This window comes from Ipomoea nil, unplaced genomic scaffold (genome assembly GCF_001879475.1).
Source record: "Ipomoea nil cultivar Tokyo-kokei standard unplaced genomic scaffold, Asagao_1.1 scaffold1026, whole genome shotgun sequence".
NCBI lineage: Eukaryota > Viridiplantae > Streptophyta > Magnoliopsida > Solanales > Convolvulaceae > Ipomoea > Ipomoea nil.
In genome coordinates, this window is record NW_017617454.1 from 2688315 (window position 1) to 2706523 (window position 18209).

The 18209-nt window shown below is 32.7% G+C and overlaps 2 protein-coding genes across 3 annotated transcripts in view; both read right to left on the bottom strand.

Moving 5' to 3' along the window:
* Positions 1–239: 239 nt before the first annotated feature.
* LOC109180456 (protein DETOXIFICATION 27-like) lies at positions 240–5149 on the bottom strand. Its single transcript, XM_019330054.1, has 9 exons — positions 4766–5149; positions 3918–4459; positions 3402–3488; positions 3202–3258; positions 1583–1821; positions 1384–1502; positions 1178–1264; positions 985–1039; positions 240–280 (listed from the first exon to the last, which is right to left on the bottom strand). Exons 1-8 carry the CDS (start codon positions 5063–5065, stop codon positions 989–991), a joined length of 1482 nt encoding a protein of 493 aa, XP_019185599.1. The 5' UTR covers positions 5066–5149; the 3' UTR covers positions 240–280; positions 985–988.
* Positions 5150–6758: 1609 nt separating this feature from the next.
* LOC109180455 (protein DETOXIFICATION 27) overlaps positions 6759–18209 on the bottom strand; it is a 29123-nt gene continuing 17672 nt past the window's right edge. The window contains exons 1-7 of one of the 2 annotated variants that reach the window (XM_019330051.1): positions 8820–9735; positions 8491–8577; positions 8286–8342; positions 7530–7768; positions 7233–7351; positions 7050–7139; positions 6759–6927 (exon numbers count right to left, since the gene is read on the bottom strand). In XM_019330051.1, the coding sequence (XP_019185596.1) occupies positions 6868–6927; positions 7050–7139; positions 7233–7351; positions 7530–7768; positions 8286–8342; positions 8491–8577; positions 8820–9664 (1497 nt within the window). In that variant the 5' untranslated portion in view covers positions 9665–9735 and the 3' untranslated portion in view covers positions 6759–6867. Of the gene's footprint in view, positions 6928–7049; positions 7140–7232; positions 7352–7529; positions 7769–8285; positions 8343–8490; positions 8578–8819; positions 9736–18209 lie in introns of those variants that run through there. The other variant, XM_019330053.1, reaches the window with a different exon arrangement.

Consider the following 18209-nt stretch of genomic DNA (forward strand, 5'->3'; position numbering starts at 1 on the left):
AGCTACTTAAATTAGCTTTACACTTATTAGGAAAAATGGTCAAATAGACCCCTAAACTTTACACCAAAAGTCAATTAGACACCTAAACTTTTAAAAAGTGCAATTAAACCCCAAACATGTTAAATTGAGGAAATGAAGCTCAAGACCGAGTAAGTGACCTGTTATTACAAATCATTTCAGTTCAGGCGAATCAGTCAATTCATTAATATTTAAAAATAAAATGAAAATAAATATTCAATAGTTATAGCTAGCATTTCCCAGATATAAGCGAATGAATTGAGAGGCGTTTGGTTCAGGTTATATAACATAACCAAGGGAATGTGACATTTCAAAGTTCACATTCCGGTGTTCGGTTCATATTATCTTAGGGAATCTAATATTCCCAAGGAATGTCACATTCCCAAGGAATGTCACATTCCCTCCACATAGGATTTTGAAGGGAATGTGATTCCCTTCAAAATCTTATGTAATGTAAGATAATCTTGGTTATGGTAGTTTATTTTATATATATATATATATATATATATATATATATATAATTATTTTTGTAATTATATATATATTATTTTTATTATGTTATGTTAGCTTATAAAATAATTTTGTTTCTCAAGTTCAAGATTTTAGTTAATATTTTAAAATCATTATTCCAAAATGCTGAACCCCAACCCTAAGGGCCCCCCACACCCCGGCCCGACAGAGCATTTGGGAGGATGTAAATCATGGTGACTCTACTGAACATGAACCACAGAGGCTAGACCGGTGATACCGTTATCTTATTTATTTATTTTAATTTTTAAATTTATTAAAATATATAAAAATATGTTAAGGATATTATAGTGTGTATAAAAGATAACCCTAAACCAAACATCATTATATTACATACTCCAATTTTAACCAAACACAGGAATCTAACATTCTCAGTAATCTAACATCCCAGCAATCTAACATTCCCTAAGGTAATCTTAATTCTGTGAACCAAACGACAAGCTTATGGTTTCACATGATCCCACTTCTCCACATGCGTATTTGCTTTCCGTGCCTGCATTTCAACACTCACATTTAATATTGGTATCAAAATAGTACAATCACATTCAATTCCTAGCTTCTAAAACCAAAAAAAAAAAAAAAAAAAAAAAAAACAAAAATGAAACTCAACTGCATTTAAAAAATTTGTTACCTCATTATCCCAGTCAGTTCGAATGGTAATTACAGCCAATACCAGTGTTTGAACTGCAGTCCCGCCAATCATTCCACTCCATACTCCCTGCAAAACCAAACCGCAACGTGAGACTAGATGTTCAAACCTTGTACAAATGCATAAGAACTAAAAAATATAACGTCGAATTCAACTAAAAGATTAAACAGATAAGCAACATATAATACCATGACTCCTTTATTGAAAACCCATCCCAATATAAGTCCAAAAGGAACTCCAAGCAGATAGTAACACCCTAGGTTTATGTACGCCACATAAGCTTGCCATCCCGAACCAACCGCAACTCCTACAAATTAAATCCCATATATGTTTAATACAATGAATCCCTCAAAATGTGAAAAAGAATTTAATATAATTAATGGTAACCTGAAAGAATTGGTTGGACACTGTTGAGGAGAATGGTGAAAGCTAAGAGAAGAGAGAGTTTGTGAACTTCATCCAAGATAGGTTGGCTGGAGGTGAAGATGAGGGAAAGTTGATTGTGTAAAAAAATGATTATCACCCAGAACACTATTCCAATCCCTATGGATTCCATCACTGATACTATGGATGCAAACCTCGCTGCCTTTCCATTTCCTGCTCCTAGCTCATTTGCAACCCTTACTCTTTACACACCAAACACAAATATAAACCCAATATAATTTAAGTAATATTTCCAATACTAATAATCAACTATGATAAAAGTAAGATGAAACATATATATGGACATGCTTATTATGTCACAACTGTATATATGCTGGTGCCTATAGTTTTACTGTCTGTTTAAATTTTTAATTGGATTCTAAAAATTTAACAACTAGATGTTTAGGGTAGACCACCACATTCAATGTTTTCAAAGATAAATAAACATCACCTCATATAAAGTAGCAACAATAATTTAGTGTGACGGTGAAATACGATATTATATTATCGAAGCAATAACTTAACTACAAATAATAGCAGTAACATTTTTAATAGGCTAAAGTCTCAAAATTTCAAGGCAAAAACCACTTGACCGGCTGTACGTCTGAAATAATAATATATCATGACTACCGGCGTTATTCTCAAAGTAGGATAGTGATATTTACAATTATATAGTAGTAAGTGATCAATTAGTGTATCGCTAAAAAAGATCTATTCAGCTGTTTTTAATTATTTGGCCTTAAATATTACACGTGAATCAGACATGCACTTTAATAGTTGGAAGAGGAGAAAAAGTCTTCTCAGTGGGTAGCATTTAATTTGCAAACTCTTAATTAGCTCTTTTTTTATGCAAATAAAATCATCTTTATATATCTTTATTTTATCTTTATATCTTTTTTACTCTAAAGTGTGAATGTATTTTGATAGAAACAAGATTAGTAAGTATGAATGCATTAATTGTATGGGTAGATGTATTTATACATATTTTTTTTGTCTTCTCCCTTATACATACTTTTTTGAAGTTATTAAGTGTATTTATATTTTATAAATTATATTTTATTATTATAACTCTATATCTATCTCTATATATATTAAAGCATAATGAAGTATGGAAAAAAGTTTATTACGTTCAAATAAATTGGTAAAGTTTTATATTTAATATAATTTGTGTACATTTAAACCTCAATTATAATTAATTTGACTCCACATATATAAAGACGAGAAATGAGATATAAAATAAATATAATTCTTACATAAATAATCTTTTTCAAATGAATAAGTTTTTGGTGGAGATTTTCGACAAATATAGCATGTTAGTTTATTTACAAGTTTTATTTAAATATTACATTGTATAGTTATACTTACATTTTTAATCAAACTAATTATGAGCTCAATAACTCAAGTACGTTTTTTCTATTTCCACAACCATTACTTTCTTTGCTAATTCAGATGAGGTTAAAAATTTAATTGGTAAATTTGTTAATTTAATAATAGTTCGTGCATCGCACGGGACAATTACTAGTTGAAATGAAAAGCAAGAAACGATATAATAATTAAGAGAAAATAATTGAAATAAGCATTACCCAGTTCCAGCAAAGAAGGCTAGAGGAATCATAAGCTCCATGGAATTGATATTCATACTGCCAAAAATTAGTAAGGACGGAAAAGACATAGTAAAATAGTACTTAACACAAGAAGATGTTGTTACAGATTACTAGACTCGATTTATATAGTTTAATCCATGAATATTGAAGAAAAATATAAAATAATAAAGTTAACTTACCAAATGGACAATGCATCCAGGGCAATTTTCGCATTATACAGATTTCCAGTCATCAGAACTAATATCCTGTAATACCAGTTCTCCAAGCTGCTCCATTTGAAGAGGTGAACAAAGAGGAAGCACCAAAATTAATATAGGTCTGATCCTAGTGTTAGACGATGTTACTCTCAATTCAATTCTTTGGGTAAAGCTACTACCCTAGAGTGTATATGCACCGGATAAATCTCGCCTTATGACCCAAAAAAGGTAAACCAGTATAGCTTAGATTAGTCATAGCTGACTGACTCAAACTAAGAAGGTTAGGATTTGAACTAGTGATCTTATGATTACAAATTTGTATTCTCAGTCATCTTGACTAAGGTTGTCCGAGTATAGTATTGTCAATTCTTGTTTCCTCCCCAATCAACTTATCTTAACAATACTTAAAATCACTTAAAAGAAAATATAATTGTGCCATGTGCAAAAGATCAGATATAGATTGTTGACTTTGTTAGTAAAAAAAAAAAAAAAGATTACCATAACATGATTCCGGAAGATATGGAGAGCTTGAAGAAAGGCCAAAGATCAGAAAAGGCTTCCATGGAGAAACCAGTCCAAGTAAGAGGACACCCGCCGGAGACGGTGTACACAAACAGCCCCACCACAATAAGCCACCAAGAAAAGGACAGCGCAAGGGCGGTGGCGATGATCCCAAGCTTCAACTGGTACACAATTAACCAGTTGATTAAAATATGCACAATTAAGGCCCCAAAACTTATCCAGGCTACCACCAAGTTCTTCAGCTGGCTCTGCAAGCACCTCTGCATAGGAAACCATGACGCGAAGGAGAATTGAAGCGGAAGGAACGCTAGCGCCACCGCCCCGGACAGCTCCGCCACGTCCTCCGGCTGCCCCAGTAGCTTCAACACCGCCGTCGCGTTCACATACAACGGAATCATCGCTATACCGACCAGCCATAGAACTACCCAACAACGTTGTAGATATATACCCAACATGTGATACCTTTTTGCGCCGTATGCTTGCCCACATAGCGTCTCTAACGCACTCGCCATCCCAAGCTTAAAACCACACACATTAAAACTGTTAATCACTTACGCCAAAAACTATAATTAGTAGCAAGGCCTAACTTTATTTAATTATAGACAGCGATCACATTTTTCAGACACTGGGTGCTAGACTTGGCCTTTAAACTCTTACCAGTCTCTGCCCAACATTTTCCAGACACTGAGTGTTAGCCTCTGACCAACAATTTCCTCACCTAACTACCCAGTGTTAGACTTGGTTTTTACCAGTCTCCGCCCAGCAAAAACATTAAAGAATTAACCTTAATGATGTTATTAGAAAGAATATAAGTTTGGGATTACCATGAGGCCGAAGTTGAAGCCGAGGATGAGGTTGGTGGTGATAGAAATAGCAGCGAGTTCAACATCGCCAATATGGCCGGCGAAAGCTTGGGTGATAACCATCATGGAATAAGAAGAGACTCGGGTGAAGATGGCGGGTCCTACTATGTGCCATAGCTTCTTCGTTTCTACCCAAATTCTTCGTGAAAGATTTGTGTCGTCGGTCGCGTGATGGGGTTCCGGATGATGTCGGTCAACCTCCGATGACGACGAGGTTAACAAAGGAACCTTATTCTCCACCGATATGACATTGCCGGACATTTCTACGTACCTCGATCTGATACTATTTAGAACTTGGAACAGGCGTACGTGAATATAGGAAAGACTTGGATCTCATTATATAATAACCTAATTCGTAAAATTAAATATTATAATTCTTAGAATAATATTGATTGTAAGTTCTTATAAGTTATAACATGTTGACAATTCAATGCCAGCTTGCTTAATTAAAAAAAATAGTTTATAGGTATATTTACAAATTACAAACAACAATTAAAATAAAATTGAACAAGTGACTTTTTAATTAGAATTTTTGCTGCTTTCTCATGGGCGTAATTAAAACATTAATTAATCATTGTATTGATTATGTAAAAATTATTGTTTGAAGTACAATGATGGTATTAAGGATGAAGTACAATGCTTCACAAAATTGTTGGAAGATGAACTTTGCTGATCAGAGTGTACACAAATTAAAGATTATTTAGTTAGTTGTACGTAATTTTAATAAGGAGATTAGGGCAGGTATAACAGTCCACTGACCCAATTCTTCACTGGCTGAGCTCAGCTGTAACTAGACCGATGTTGTCATATTTAATGTGAATCCGGTCAACATACATTCATTATATCGTGTACTATGGTCTATTTTATATTGTGTACTCCTTATTTAAAAATTATGGATTTACAATTAATATATTATGTGTTTTTAGTTAATAAATTATGTTCATGTAAATAAAATGAAAGCGCATAACGTTTTAACTACATATACATAATATGTTAATAACATAATATGGACATGCAGTTAACATATTATGTGTTTGTAGTTAACACATTATGTGCTTTCATTTTATCTGCTTGCACATAATCGGTTAACTATAGATACATAATCTGAATGTCATTTTGAATTAGCCTTTATAATGCAATATAGACACGGATTCACGGTATAATTTGCCCAATTTTAGGGTGTACGATAAATAAAGGGATAATGTCAGTTGATATAAAGTTGTTTTACATTGATGATGATTATCAATACATCATTTGTTTTAATTTTTCGCCCTCACTGTAAAAAATTTTAGGCTAGGCCCCCAAAAGTAATTCAACATTAAACATGGTATATAAAGAGATTTTTCAAAATTTGTAGGAGTCAAATATACTATGTAATCACATACATTATTATACTATTTTACAAATATTTCTCTTCTTCCTAAATTTCCATTAACTTCACTGTAACATGATATATATAAAATAATAAGTTGAAAGCTAAAAGTGTCTTTTAATTTGGTATAGGAGGATTTTTTAATAAAATTTTTTTATCCCATGACTATTGAAATATTTTCATATTTGGTCTTCGAGTATTACTTTTTCATATTTTATCCCATAATTTTTAAAACATTATCACATTTGACCATTCGGCTTAATTTTTTGTCATTGGTGACTAAATTTATATCTTTATGTTTTTAAACATGAATACATAATAATCTAGTAATTTATCCTGTAGGATAAAGTTGTCATTTTCTATGATATTTTCATCTAAAAAATATAGTTAGGATAATAAAAAATTAGGGTATGAGATCAAATGTAACAAGATTTTAAAAATCATGGATCAAATAAAAGAATGTAGTGGGTTGAAACTTAAAAGTGTTATTTGGTTGGCACAAGAGTCCAATTTCTGGCGTGAACAATGTTGATTGGCTCTTATAATATAATAATATAATAATAATAATAATAATAATAATAATTAATAGAAATTGAAATCCATTAAATGAAAGACCAATTCCTCAAAATTGGTAAATTTTCGCCATCATATATTATATGAATATATATTAACAAATGAAAATTATAAACTTTTACGAGGCGCCATGACCCACGCTTTCCCACTTCTTAACGTGGTTATTCGCCTTCTGAGCCTGCATTTCAACGTAAAAACAAAACAAAACAATACAAAATAAGTAAAACTGCCAAAAATTTATTTAAAAAAAAAAATCCATTGAAAGCATATATGCATATCCTAAATCAAGGCTTTAATTACCTCTTTTTCCCAATCACATCTTATGGTGATTATACACAAGATTATAGTTTGCACCGCGGTTCCACCAAAGATCATCCCAGCCCATATACCCTGCAGTATCCATCCGCGCACGTATTGAGTATAAAATAATAAACGTACAATTTCACTATCGATTTAATATTTGCTAATAACTTATGTAGGTACCTTGACACCTTGGTGGAAAACCCATTCCATCATAATGCCAAGAGGGACTCCAACCAAATAGTAGCACCCAAGGTTTATGTATGCTACATATGCTTGCCATCCTGATCCAACAGCCACCCCTGTAATGTTTTTTAACGTCAGCATTTCCGAACAAGCCTCCAATTCTAGTAGTCAAATGAAACTATATATATATATATATATATATATATATATATATATATATATATATATATATATATATATATATATATATATATATATATATATATATAGACACACACACACATACACACACACCTGATAGGATTGGTTGAATGCTATTGAGAAGAACGGTGGATGCTAAGAGGAATGAGAGGTCATGAACAACTTGGAGAACGGTTTGACTAGAGGAGAAAATTAGGGCAAGCTGGTTGTCGAAGGTTAGGATTAGCAGCCAGAAGAAGAGACCAATTATCATGGAGTGTGATACTGATACAAATGCGGCGAACTTTGCTCCTTTTCCATTCCCCGCTCCCAACTCATTGGCTACCCTAACACTGTACGTGTATATATATAGATGCAAGTCAAAACAATAGTACCAAAATAATGTTGCATTGCAATCATAACAATATAACATGTTGCTAATTAATGTTGTTGTTGCATTATTCATAAATATCCATGTGAATCATGCGTGTGGAACAAAGGATCAGTATATCAATTCAATTTGGACTTCAATCCTTGTACCCTCCACGTAACAAGACAACATGTCCACGTCTTTAATTAATTACATACACAATCTCAAGTTTTCATTTCATTTTAGTGTGACAAAAAGGTGGAATTACCCACTCCAGACACCCACATCCTGACCCGACAGTTTGTGGAGCTAACTAGCATCTACCAATCACCTTCTCATCACCTTATCCCGTGACACGAGCCTCTCTTGTATAGTTTATGAGACTAAGTGAACTATCAAGGAATAGCTACCACTTTTCTCGTGATACAAATACTAGATGGTTAGACTTAAAGAAAGAAATTAAAGTAGCATTAAAGGTAGGTTAGTTAGCAGGTACATACCCAGTTCCAGCGAAGAAACCAAGAGGAATCATCATTTCCCAGCCGTTAATGTTCATACTGCAAAGAGTGAAAACAGAATCATATATAGGGGGTCAGTGTCGAAAACTTTATATATTCAATTTAGTTGGCAAATATCATCATCATCATTATATATTGATGAATCGGAGTAATTAAATACGTGACAAGTCACAAGATAGTTGCTTACCATATTGACAACGCATCAATGGCAATTTTAGCATTCTCCAAATTCCCTGTCATCACTATCAAAATTCTGTAGTACCAATTTTCCAAGCTGTATGTTATATCCATTCCGTTTCAAAATAAGCCACAAAACAAAAACAAACCAGTCAGATCGAAACTAAATTTGGCCTGTTAATGTTGACCATTTGAAAAGTTAAACAGTTGTTCGTTCTTCAATTATTAGAGTCTAACCCGATGTTTGGCTGGGAGGAGAGAATTAGGTAAAAAAAAAATATATTGTAATTTGATGAGAAAAAGAATAAGGTGAAAAAAAAAAAAAAATAGCATAAGTACCATAGCATGATTCCGGATGAAACAGAGAGTTTAAAGAAGTCCCAAAGGCCAGTGAAAGCTTCCATGGAGAATCCCGGCCAGGTAAGGGGGCAGCCGCCGCAAACGGTGTAGGCAAGCAGCGCAAAGAAGATGACGGACCAAGAGAAGTTCAGGGTCAAGGCGGTGGCGATGATTCCGAGCTGGAAGCGGTAAACAATGAGCCAGCTGAGGAGAATATGCAGGATGAGAGCCACAAAACTCACCCAAGCAATCACCGAGTTCTTAAGCTGGCTCTGCAGGAACCTCTGCAACGGGAAATGAAACGCAAAGCAGAAATGCAGCGGCAGGAACGCCATCACCACCACCCCCGACAGCTCCGACACGTCCTCCGCCTGCCCCAGCGCCCTCAGCACCGGCGTCGCGAAGAAAAACAACGGCAGCATCACCACACAGCACATAAACAGAACCACCCACGACCGCTGCAGATATATCCCCAACATGTCATACCTTTTCGCCCCGAACGCTTGCCCGCACAGCGTCTCCAGGGCGCTAGCCATGCCCAGCATCAGCCCGAAGTCGAACCCCAAAACCACGTTGCAGGCGATAGACATGGCCGCCAGTTCGAGATCTCCCAGGTGGCCGGCGAATGCTTGGGTGATCACTAACATGGAGTACGAAGCAATACGGCTGAAGATAGCCGGGCCCACGATCTGCCATAGCTTCTTTGATTCAACCCAAAACCTCCCCAAAAACTTCTTCCGATCGTCGTCTTCTTCTTCTTCTTCAATGTTATTTTTGACGACCTGGGCCGATGAATAGTCTAATAACGGCACCTTATTTTCGTCCTTGCTGCCACTGCCAGACATTTTCTTAGTTCTTGATCGAGCCGGCAGGAGCAAATAAACAGAGAAGGAGAAAAGGAAGAGACGACCGAAGAGCTACTTCAATTCAGGTTGAGAAAATGATAGGGAGAGGATTCTAAATGTATGGTGAATATAATGTTTTATAGACTACTTGAACAAATTATACCATGCACTAGATCCAAAAATAATATTCAGTATTGTATTTGCTGGATAGTTTTTATATCTGTAACTATCATATTATGTGTAAACAATTATCAAATTAAATTTGACACATTATGTACTTGTCATTGATAGTTTATATACTATCTATTAGGGCATAATAGTGGTGATTTTGATGTGGTTTTTAGAAAGTTTTGTGAGTGTGATTAGGAAAGAGAAGATGAGAAGATATAAAAATAAAATAAAATTTATATCATAAAATTCTGATTTCAAAAATAAAAAAAATATCATAAACAACGCATGAAATGTCTGCACGCGCCAGCTGGGCGCACTTCTTTACTCCCACCGGGCACACGAAATAAAAGCATCTAGTATTAATTTTTGGTAGGCCCCACTTTCAAGCAAATATGGAAAATACCAACAAATTTTATTCCAAAATAAGATTAATCGGAACCCTAAAAAGGGAACCAACCTAAATGGAAGTGGGTCCAATACCATTAAACTGTGTACCATGAATATCAAGTATACTTTTAATATATTAAAAGTATATTATTTATGTACTGAAAATATATTATTTAATTGTATATATAAAATAATGTATTTTCAGGGCTTAAATAATGTACCTTCAAAAAATGTACTTTCAGTACACAAATAATGTACTTTTAGTATATTAAAATGTACTTTTTATTTGTGGTTTACACAATTGTGTGGATATGGTCTTTTGAAAATAAAAAAATACTTACAGACTAAATTATCAATATTGTTAATTAGGATGAAAAAAATTAAAATACATCAATATGAGATAAAAAAATTCAAAACAAAATATAAAATATAATTAATTAGATAAAATAATTTGAATAAAAAGTAATCCACTAAAGAAGTGTATGTATATATATAAAGAAATCGGAGCAAAGAATATGAATTTGCATTTTTTATAACAAAATATTTTTAATTTGTCCAAAAAGTTTATAGCACAAGAAATACAACCCATAAACAGGAAACTAAATCCAAAACCCAAATACGGCCCAGTCAGGGATGGACCCGGCAAATTATGCTGTGCATCCGTATGCACCATGCATGGTGCATACAGATGCAAAAACGACGTCGTTTTAATTAAACGTTCGTTTTTCCTTTAAAAAAAAAAATCAGGTTCGATTCCCAGCAACAACATATAAACTAAAATTCCATAATCGATGAACTATAATTCCAAATCGATGAACTATAATTCCATAATTGATGAACTATAATTCCATAATCTAATCTATGAACTAAAAATTTCAGAATGAATGAACTAAAATTCCATAATCTATAAACTAAAATTTCAGAATCGATGAACTACAATTCCATAATCGATGAACTATAATTCCATAATCAATGAACTATAATTCCATAATCTATGAACTAAAATTCCATAATGAATGAACAATATAATGTTGTTGCTGGGAATCGAACCTGAATTTTTTTTAAAGGGGAGACGCGCGTTTTTTAATAAAACGACGTCGTTTTGGCATCCGTATGCACCATGCATGGTGCATACGGATGCACAGCATAACTATCCGATGGACCCAAAGAAAAAAATCGACAATCGTTATGGACAAATTATGGTCCACACAATGTTATGAGGACCATAACAAAAAGTATATTTTTAATATATTAAATGTACATTATTTTTGTACTGAATGTACATTATACAATATAATGTACACTCAGAACAAAAATAATGTACATTCCGTGAATACAATGTACATTATTTTTGCATTGAATGTATATTATTTTTATACTGAATGTACATTATTTTACAGTAGATAAAATAATAGTCCACACAACTTGTGTAAACCATGGTCCACGCAATAATGATTGATCGTTAGTTATGCTGTGCATCCGTATGCACCATGCATGGTGCATATGGATGCAAAAACGACGTTGTTTTGACGTCTAAATTTAAAAAAAAAAAAAATATTCAGAATTCCATAACTACACATCCATAATTTTATAACTATACATCCAGAATTACATAACTACACACCCATAATTTCATAACTATAAATCCAGAATTGCATAACTATATCTATAACTTCATAACTATACATCCAGAATTGCATAACTACACATCCATAACTTCATAACTATAAATCTAGAATTGCATAACTACACATCCAGAATTGCATAACTATACATCCAGAATTGCATAACTTCCAGAATTTCATACGTAAAAATCCAGAATGAATGAACTAAAAAATGAATAACATAATGTTGTTAGTGGGAATAGAAACTGTTTTTTTTTTTTTCTTTTTTTTTAAGTAGGACGCACGGATGCATAGCATAATTTACCAAAATCCGAGCGGCGGCAAGATATTAAAACAAAAAAGATAGTTTGAAGTTACATAAATAGGATCATTATGTTGTGGAACCGTGCCCATCTTGTAAGGTGGGCACGGTTCCAAACAACACCGTTTTCATGTGGTTGAGTAACGGTGCCGTTAGTAGCGCCGTTATTCTCCATAATTTTTATACTGTAGATTCATAATTTCTATACTGTCGATTCAAAAAATCTATACTGTAGATTCATAATTTTAAACCGTAGATTCATAATTTAAATACAGTAGATTCATAATTTCTATACAGTAGATTTATAATTTCTATACTGCAGATTCATAACATCTGTACTGTAGATTCATAATTTCTGTACTGTAGATTCATAATTTCTAAACAGTATAGTTATCAAATTATGAACATATATGTTAACTCAAAGTGTTTTGTCAAAGTTATGTGCAAAAAGAATTCGAGTTCTATAAAGGAATATCAGATATAAGAGGAATAGCTAATGAAGAATACTAATCCTAAAGGGAATTGTTATTGAAGTTTTTCTAGTTCTAGTTTGATTAGGAATAGCTTTGTTATTCACAAATCTGTTAGGAGTAGTTACTATAAATAGGGATTATCCTTTATTGTAGAACTCAAGCATTCAACATTAATCTTGTGAGGTATGAGAGTATTTGAGAATAGGATACTAAATTTCCCTAGAAAGTAGTACATGTGTTTAGGTTCAATAGTTTGGTAGGAAAGATCATTCTATTGTGTAATCTTAGGTTACAAACAGTGTACTTCAAATATTGAGCTTTTAGTGGATTTAGGTAAATCAAATTGAGAAGTGCCTCGCAGATTAGGGTTGTTTGCCCGAACTGAGTTACAGATCGTTTGTGTTACAACGTCAATTTCAACATCATTGTGTGCTGCGCTTATATATATTTCAATATAGTTCTGTGATTTGTGAATACAGAGTTCAACAATTGGGAATATGAATAGGGATGGCAATTTCAATCTGCCTCGCGGATATCCACCCGAATCCACTTCACATTGATCGGGTTTTTTTGGGGTGATGGTGGGTGGTGGGTCAGGGGTGAGTCTTAAAAAAGTAAACCCGCAATGGGTCGGGTTGGATTCGAGTTCTTTGTACAAAACCCGCCTAGAACCCCACCTGACCCACCATGTATGTGTTTATATATATATATATATATATATATATATATATATATATATATATATATATATAATAGTAAAATAAGTATTAGTATATAGTTATTTATGAAAGTTTATATAACTTCGTGTATCATTTTACAATTTTTTATATCTAAACTACTATGCTTATTTTAAAAAATTAACAATTTAGTTATTATATTTAAATATTTCTATTATTTTATGTTTTATATTAGTATCACTAATTAATTTTATTATTTTATTATGTGTAAGTAATTTAAATATTATTTTTTGAAAAAAAATTATAGGATGATAAGTGGTGGGTAACCGCACCCGACGGGTTGGGGGTAGATTTTGAAAATGTCCACCCGATGCGCGGGTTGGAGATGCGGGTGGGTGGAGAAAATATAAGATGGGTCGGGTGATGGATGTAGCCCTCCCCCGACCCACACCCGACCCATTTCCATCTCTAAATATGAACATCGAAAATTATGAACATATAGCTCTATAATTATGAACATATATTTATAAAATTATTAACATATAGCTCTATCACATGTTCACAAACCTAATACTGTAGATTCATAATTTAAATACAGTAGATTCATAATTTCTAAACTGTGCGATTGCGAAGAGAGAAACGCTGTTAACGACAAGTGAAAAACAATTTTTTTTAAAAAAAATTAGAATGACGTCGTTTTCACCGTTGTGGAATCGTGCCCACCACCTTGCAAGGTGGGCACGATTCCACAACATAATTTGCCATATGAATATTGTTGGATGTAACAAAAAATAAATTATATCAAAAATTTATAAAAAAATATTCATAACAAAATATGAAACATAATTATTTTGATAAAATGATTCAAATAGAAAACATCATTTGTTTTAAATTTTTACCCTCACTGGAGAAAATTTCTAACTTCGCTTCCCAAAATAATTCAACATCAAACATTGTATATAAAAAGGTTTTTCAAAATTTGTAGGAGTCAAATATATACTATTTAATCACATACATTTTTATACTATTTTACAAATATTTCTCATCTTTCTAATTTCTCCATTAACTTCACCGGCCGTAACATGATATATATAAAATAATAAGTTGAAAGTTAAAAGTATCTGTTAATCAATCGTTGTATCGTTCACCATATTGTGCGCCCTGATCAAAACGATGGTGTTTTTTATGTTCAGATTTTATATGTATAATGTTAAATATGTTAATAGTTTATGTGTATTCTGTTAAGAGTTTATGTGTATTCTATTAAGAGTTTATGTGTATTTTATTAAGAGTTTATGTATATTTTGTTATGAGTTTATGTGTATTATGTATTATGTTAGATTATGTGTATTCTGTTATAAGTTTATGTACAATCAAAATATGAGATTTTTTTTTTTTTTTTGAAGTTAACGGTAGAAACGGGAAACGAAATTTCTAAAAAAAGAAAAAAAGAAAAAAAAAAAAAGAGACCAAAACGACGTCATTTTAGCCAGGGCGCACAATGTGCGCGATATAATTTGCATCTTTTAATTTGGTATACGAGGATTTAAAAAAAAAAACTTTTTTCTTATAACTATTGGACTATATTTCCACATTTAGTCTTTGAGTATTACTTTTTCACATTTTATCTCACAATTTTTAAAACATTATCACATTTGATCATTCGACTTAATTTTTTGTCATTGGTAATCAAATTTATATTTTTTTTGTTTTTGAACATGAGTACATAATAGTCAAGAGTCCAATTTTTTTACCTGAACGATGTTGATTGGCAATTCGCAAATTATGTTGTGCAACCGAAATGCACCATGCGCATGATGCATTCGATGCAAAACGACGTCGTTTTGGTTAAAAAACGCGCATCCCACTTAAAGAAGAAATCAGGTTCGATTCCCGGCAATAACATTTTTATATATCCATAAATTCATAACTATATATCCACAGTGAATGAATGAAGTAAAAATCCACAATGAATGAACTAAATATCCACAATGAATGAACTAAATATCCACAATGATTGGACTAAATATCTAGGCCTGAGCATCGGGCGGGTTCGGACTGTTCGGATATACGAACCGTCAACCCGTTCGGATTTCGGTTTATATTCAGCTTACCCAATCCGTAAAATTTTTTAAACTAAACCGGCGGATATATACATTTTCGGATTCGGATTTATTATATCGGATTTCGGTGTTGTTCGGATTTATTTAAACAAAAAATACTCAAAAGTAAATAAACTTAAAATTTTCAACGTATACAACACAGTATTCTGTTTTCACACTATATACAAATATACCATGTATACAACACATGAACACAGTATATCAAAAATTCAAAATAAGATGAATAAATAATAAAAAAAATAAAAATAAACTAGGATTTGCGATTACTTCGTTTTTTTTCCAAAAATTTCTCAGAAAACAAGGGTTCCTACGAGACTACAACCATTTGAGACTCTGACGTTGGGCTTCCGGCTTCAACCTGTCACCACCGATCTATCGAACCACCAAGAATGAGCCATCGGAGTAGAGATTCGAGAACTGAGAGTGTCAGAGAGTGAGATTGTGACTCTGTGAGAGGATTGAAAACTGAGAAGGAGAGAAGATACAAGAATTATTGGTGGGTAGAGAAATTGAGAGAAGTAAAGGATTGTGAACTGAGATTTGAGAAGGAAAGAAGATACAAAAATTGTGAGAATGGTGAGTAGAGAAACTAAGAGAGAGAGAGAGAGAAGATACAAGAACAAAGAAGAAAGCAGCTGCGCAGGGGAGAATGGAGGAATGACCGGTCTAGGGTATCATCTTATTAACATATATATATAATCAAAACGACGTCGTTTAGATGTATTTTAATCTAACCCTAATTTTTTTCGGATGTTCGGACGGATCGGGTAGCATATTATACTACCCTATCCGAATTAATCAACCCGGCATGTTATTCGGTTTGGGTCGGATATCCATACTTCGGATACGGTTATCCATACAAAGTGTGGTTTCGGTTTTCGGGTCGGATGGAAAATTCGGGGCGGTCGGATATTGCACAGCCCTATAAATATCCACAATGAATGAACTAAATATCCATAAATTCATAACTATATATCCACAGTGAATGAATGAAGTAAATATCCACAATGAATGAAGTAAATATCCATAAATTCATAACTATATATCCAGAAATTCATAACTATATATCCACAATAATGATATTGCCGAAAATCAAACCTGAATTTTTTTTTAAAGTAGGACGCGCGTTTTTAATCAAAACGACGTCAATTTGCATTGTATACACCATGTGCATGGTGCATTCGGTTGCACATCATAACTATTGTTGGCAATTAGGGAGGGCCCGAGGGGTTGATTCCCTCATTATAATTAATAGAAGATTGAAATCCATTAAATGAAAGACCAATTCCTCAAAATTGGTAAATTTTTGCCATCATATATTATATTATTGAACAAGTGTCCAATTATTTACCTGAACGATGTTGATTGGCAATTAGGGAGGGCCCGACGGGTTGATTCCCTCATTATAAATTATAATTAATAGAAGATTGAAATCCATTAAATGAAAGACCAATTCCTCAAAATTGGTAAATTTTTGCCAAACTTGAGAATTTGCATACAAATAAATAAGGGAAAATGGCACTTTTTACCCCTGAGTTATATACTTATAGCACTTTTTCCCCCTCAATTATTTAGGTAAGCACATTAGCCCCCTCAATTATTCTAAAAGTGGTGCTTTTTCCCCCTGATATATTAAATTCACATTTATACCCTTAAAGTAAACATTTTATTTATTTTACTACTCCAACAAATTATTGCGTATACGTAGGGATGACCACGGTTCGATTTGAATTGAATCGGATACTAAAGCAATCGAATTAATAGTTTACGGTTATAATTCAGATCTAGAACCCAATATTTAAATGTCAATTTATTAAAATTATGTATCAAAAAATTGAATCTTGAACCGTGAACCGGCGGTTCCGGATCTGATTCGCGGTTTTGAATCGTCTTTATTTTAAAATTTTATTTTTTATTTTAAAATAGTCTAAATTCAACAATAAATGTATTTTATTTTTTTTTTCGGAACATGAACCGTCCGTTCCTGTTCACGATTTTAATAAACTCTAAATATCGAATTTCGATTCTAAATTGTAATTGGAATATTTCGGTTTGGTTGCTATAGTGTTTGTTTAGTTTGAACCAAATTATGGTCATAATTTGTTGGAGAAAAAAATAAATTAAATATTTAGTTTAAGGGTAAATATGTCCATTTAATATTTCAGGGGGAAAAACAGCCACTTCAATAACTTAGGGGGGTAAAATGCTATAGGTATATAATTCAGGGGGAAAAAGTGCCATTTTCCCAATAAATAATAATAATAATAATAATAAATTAAATTAAATAAATATGTAACAATCCAGTCAGCAAAAATTGGAAGTCAACCTGTTAAAAATGTTAATTACTCTTTCTTTCCATATTCAGTGACTTATTTGGAGGTTATTTGAGTTCGATGGTTTAATTACTATTTCCTAAACAGTTCGGTGACATCTCTGAAGCCACAAAAAAAAAAAAAAAAAAAAAAAAAAAAAAAAAAAAAAACAAAGGCAGCTGAACCAAAGTGCCCACCCCTAGGTATTGGACCCACTTTGATTAACGTTATTTCCGTTTTTAGATGTCCAATTAATCTTTTTGGCACCAGATGTCCGATTAATCTTATTTTGTCTTCTTAGGTATTTCCCATATTTGCTTGAAATTATTTCGAGGTCCCATTTAATATTTTGTCTCTTCTTTTTTTTGTTTGAAACAATATTTTGTCTTTGTCTCTTAATTTATGGCTATCCAGTCTATAAAACGTAACATTCAGTACTCCATGAATAACAGTGAAGAAGAAGAAGAAGAAGAGGA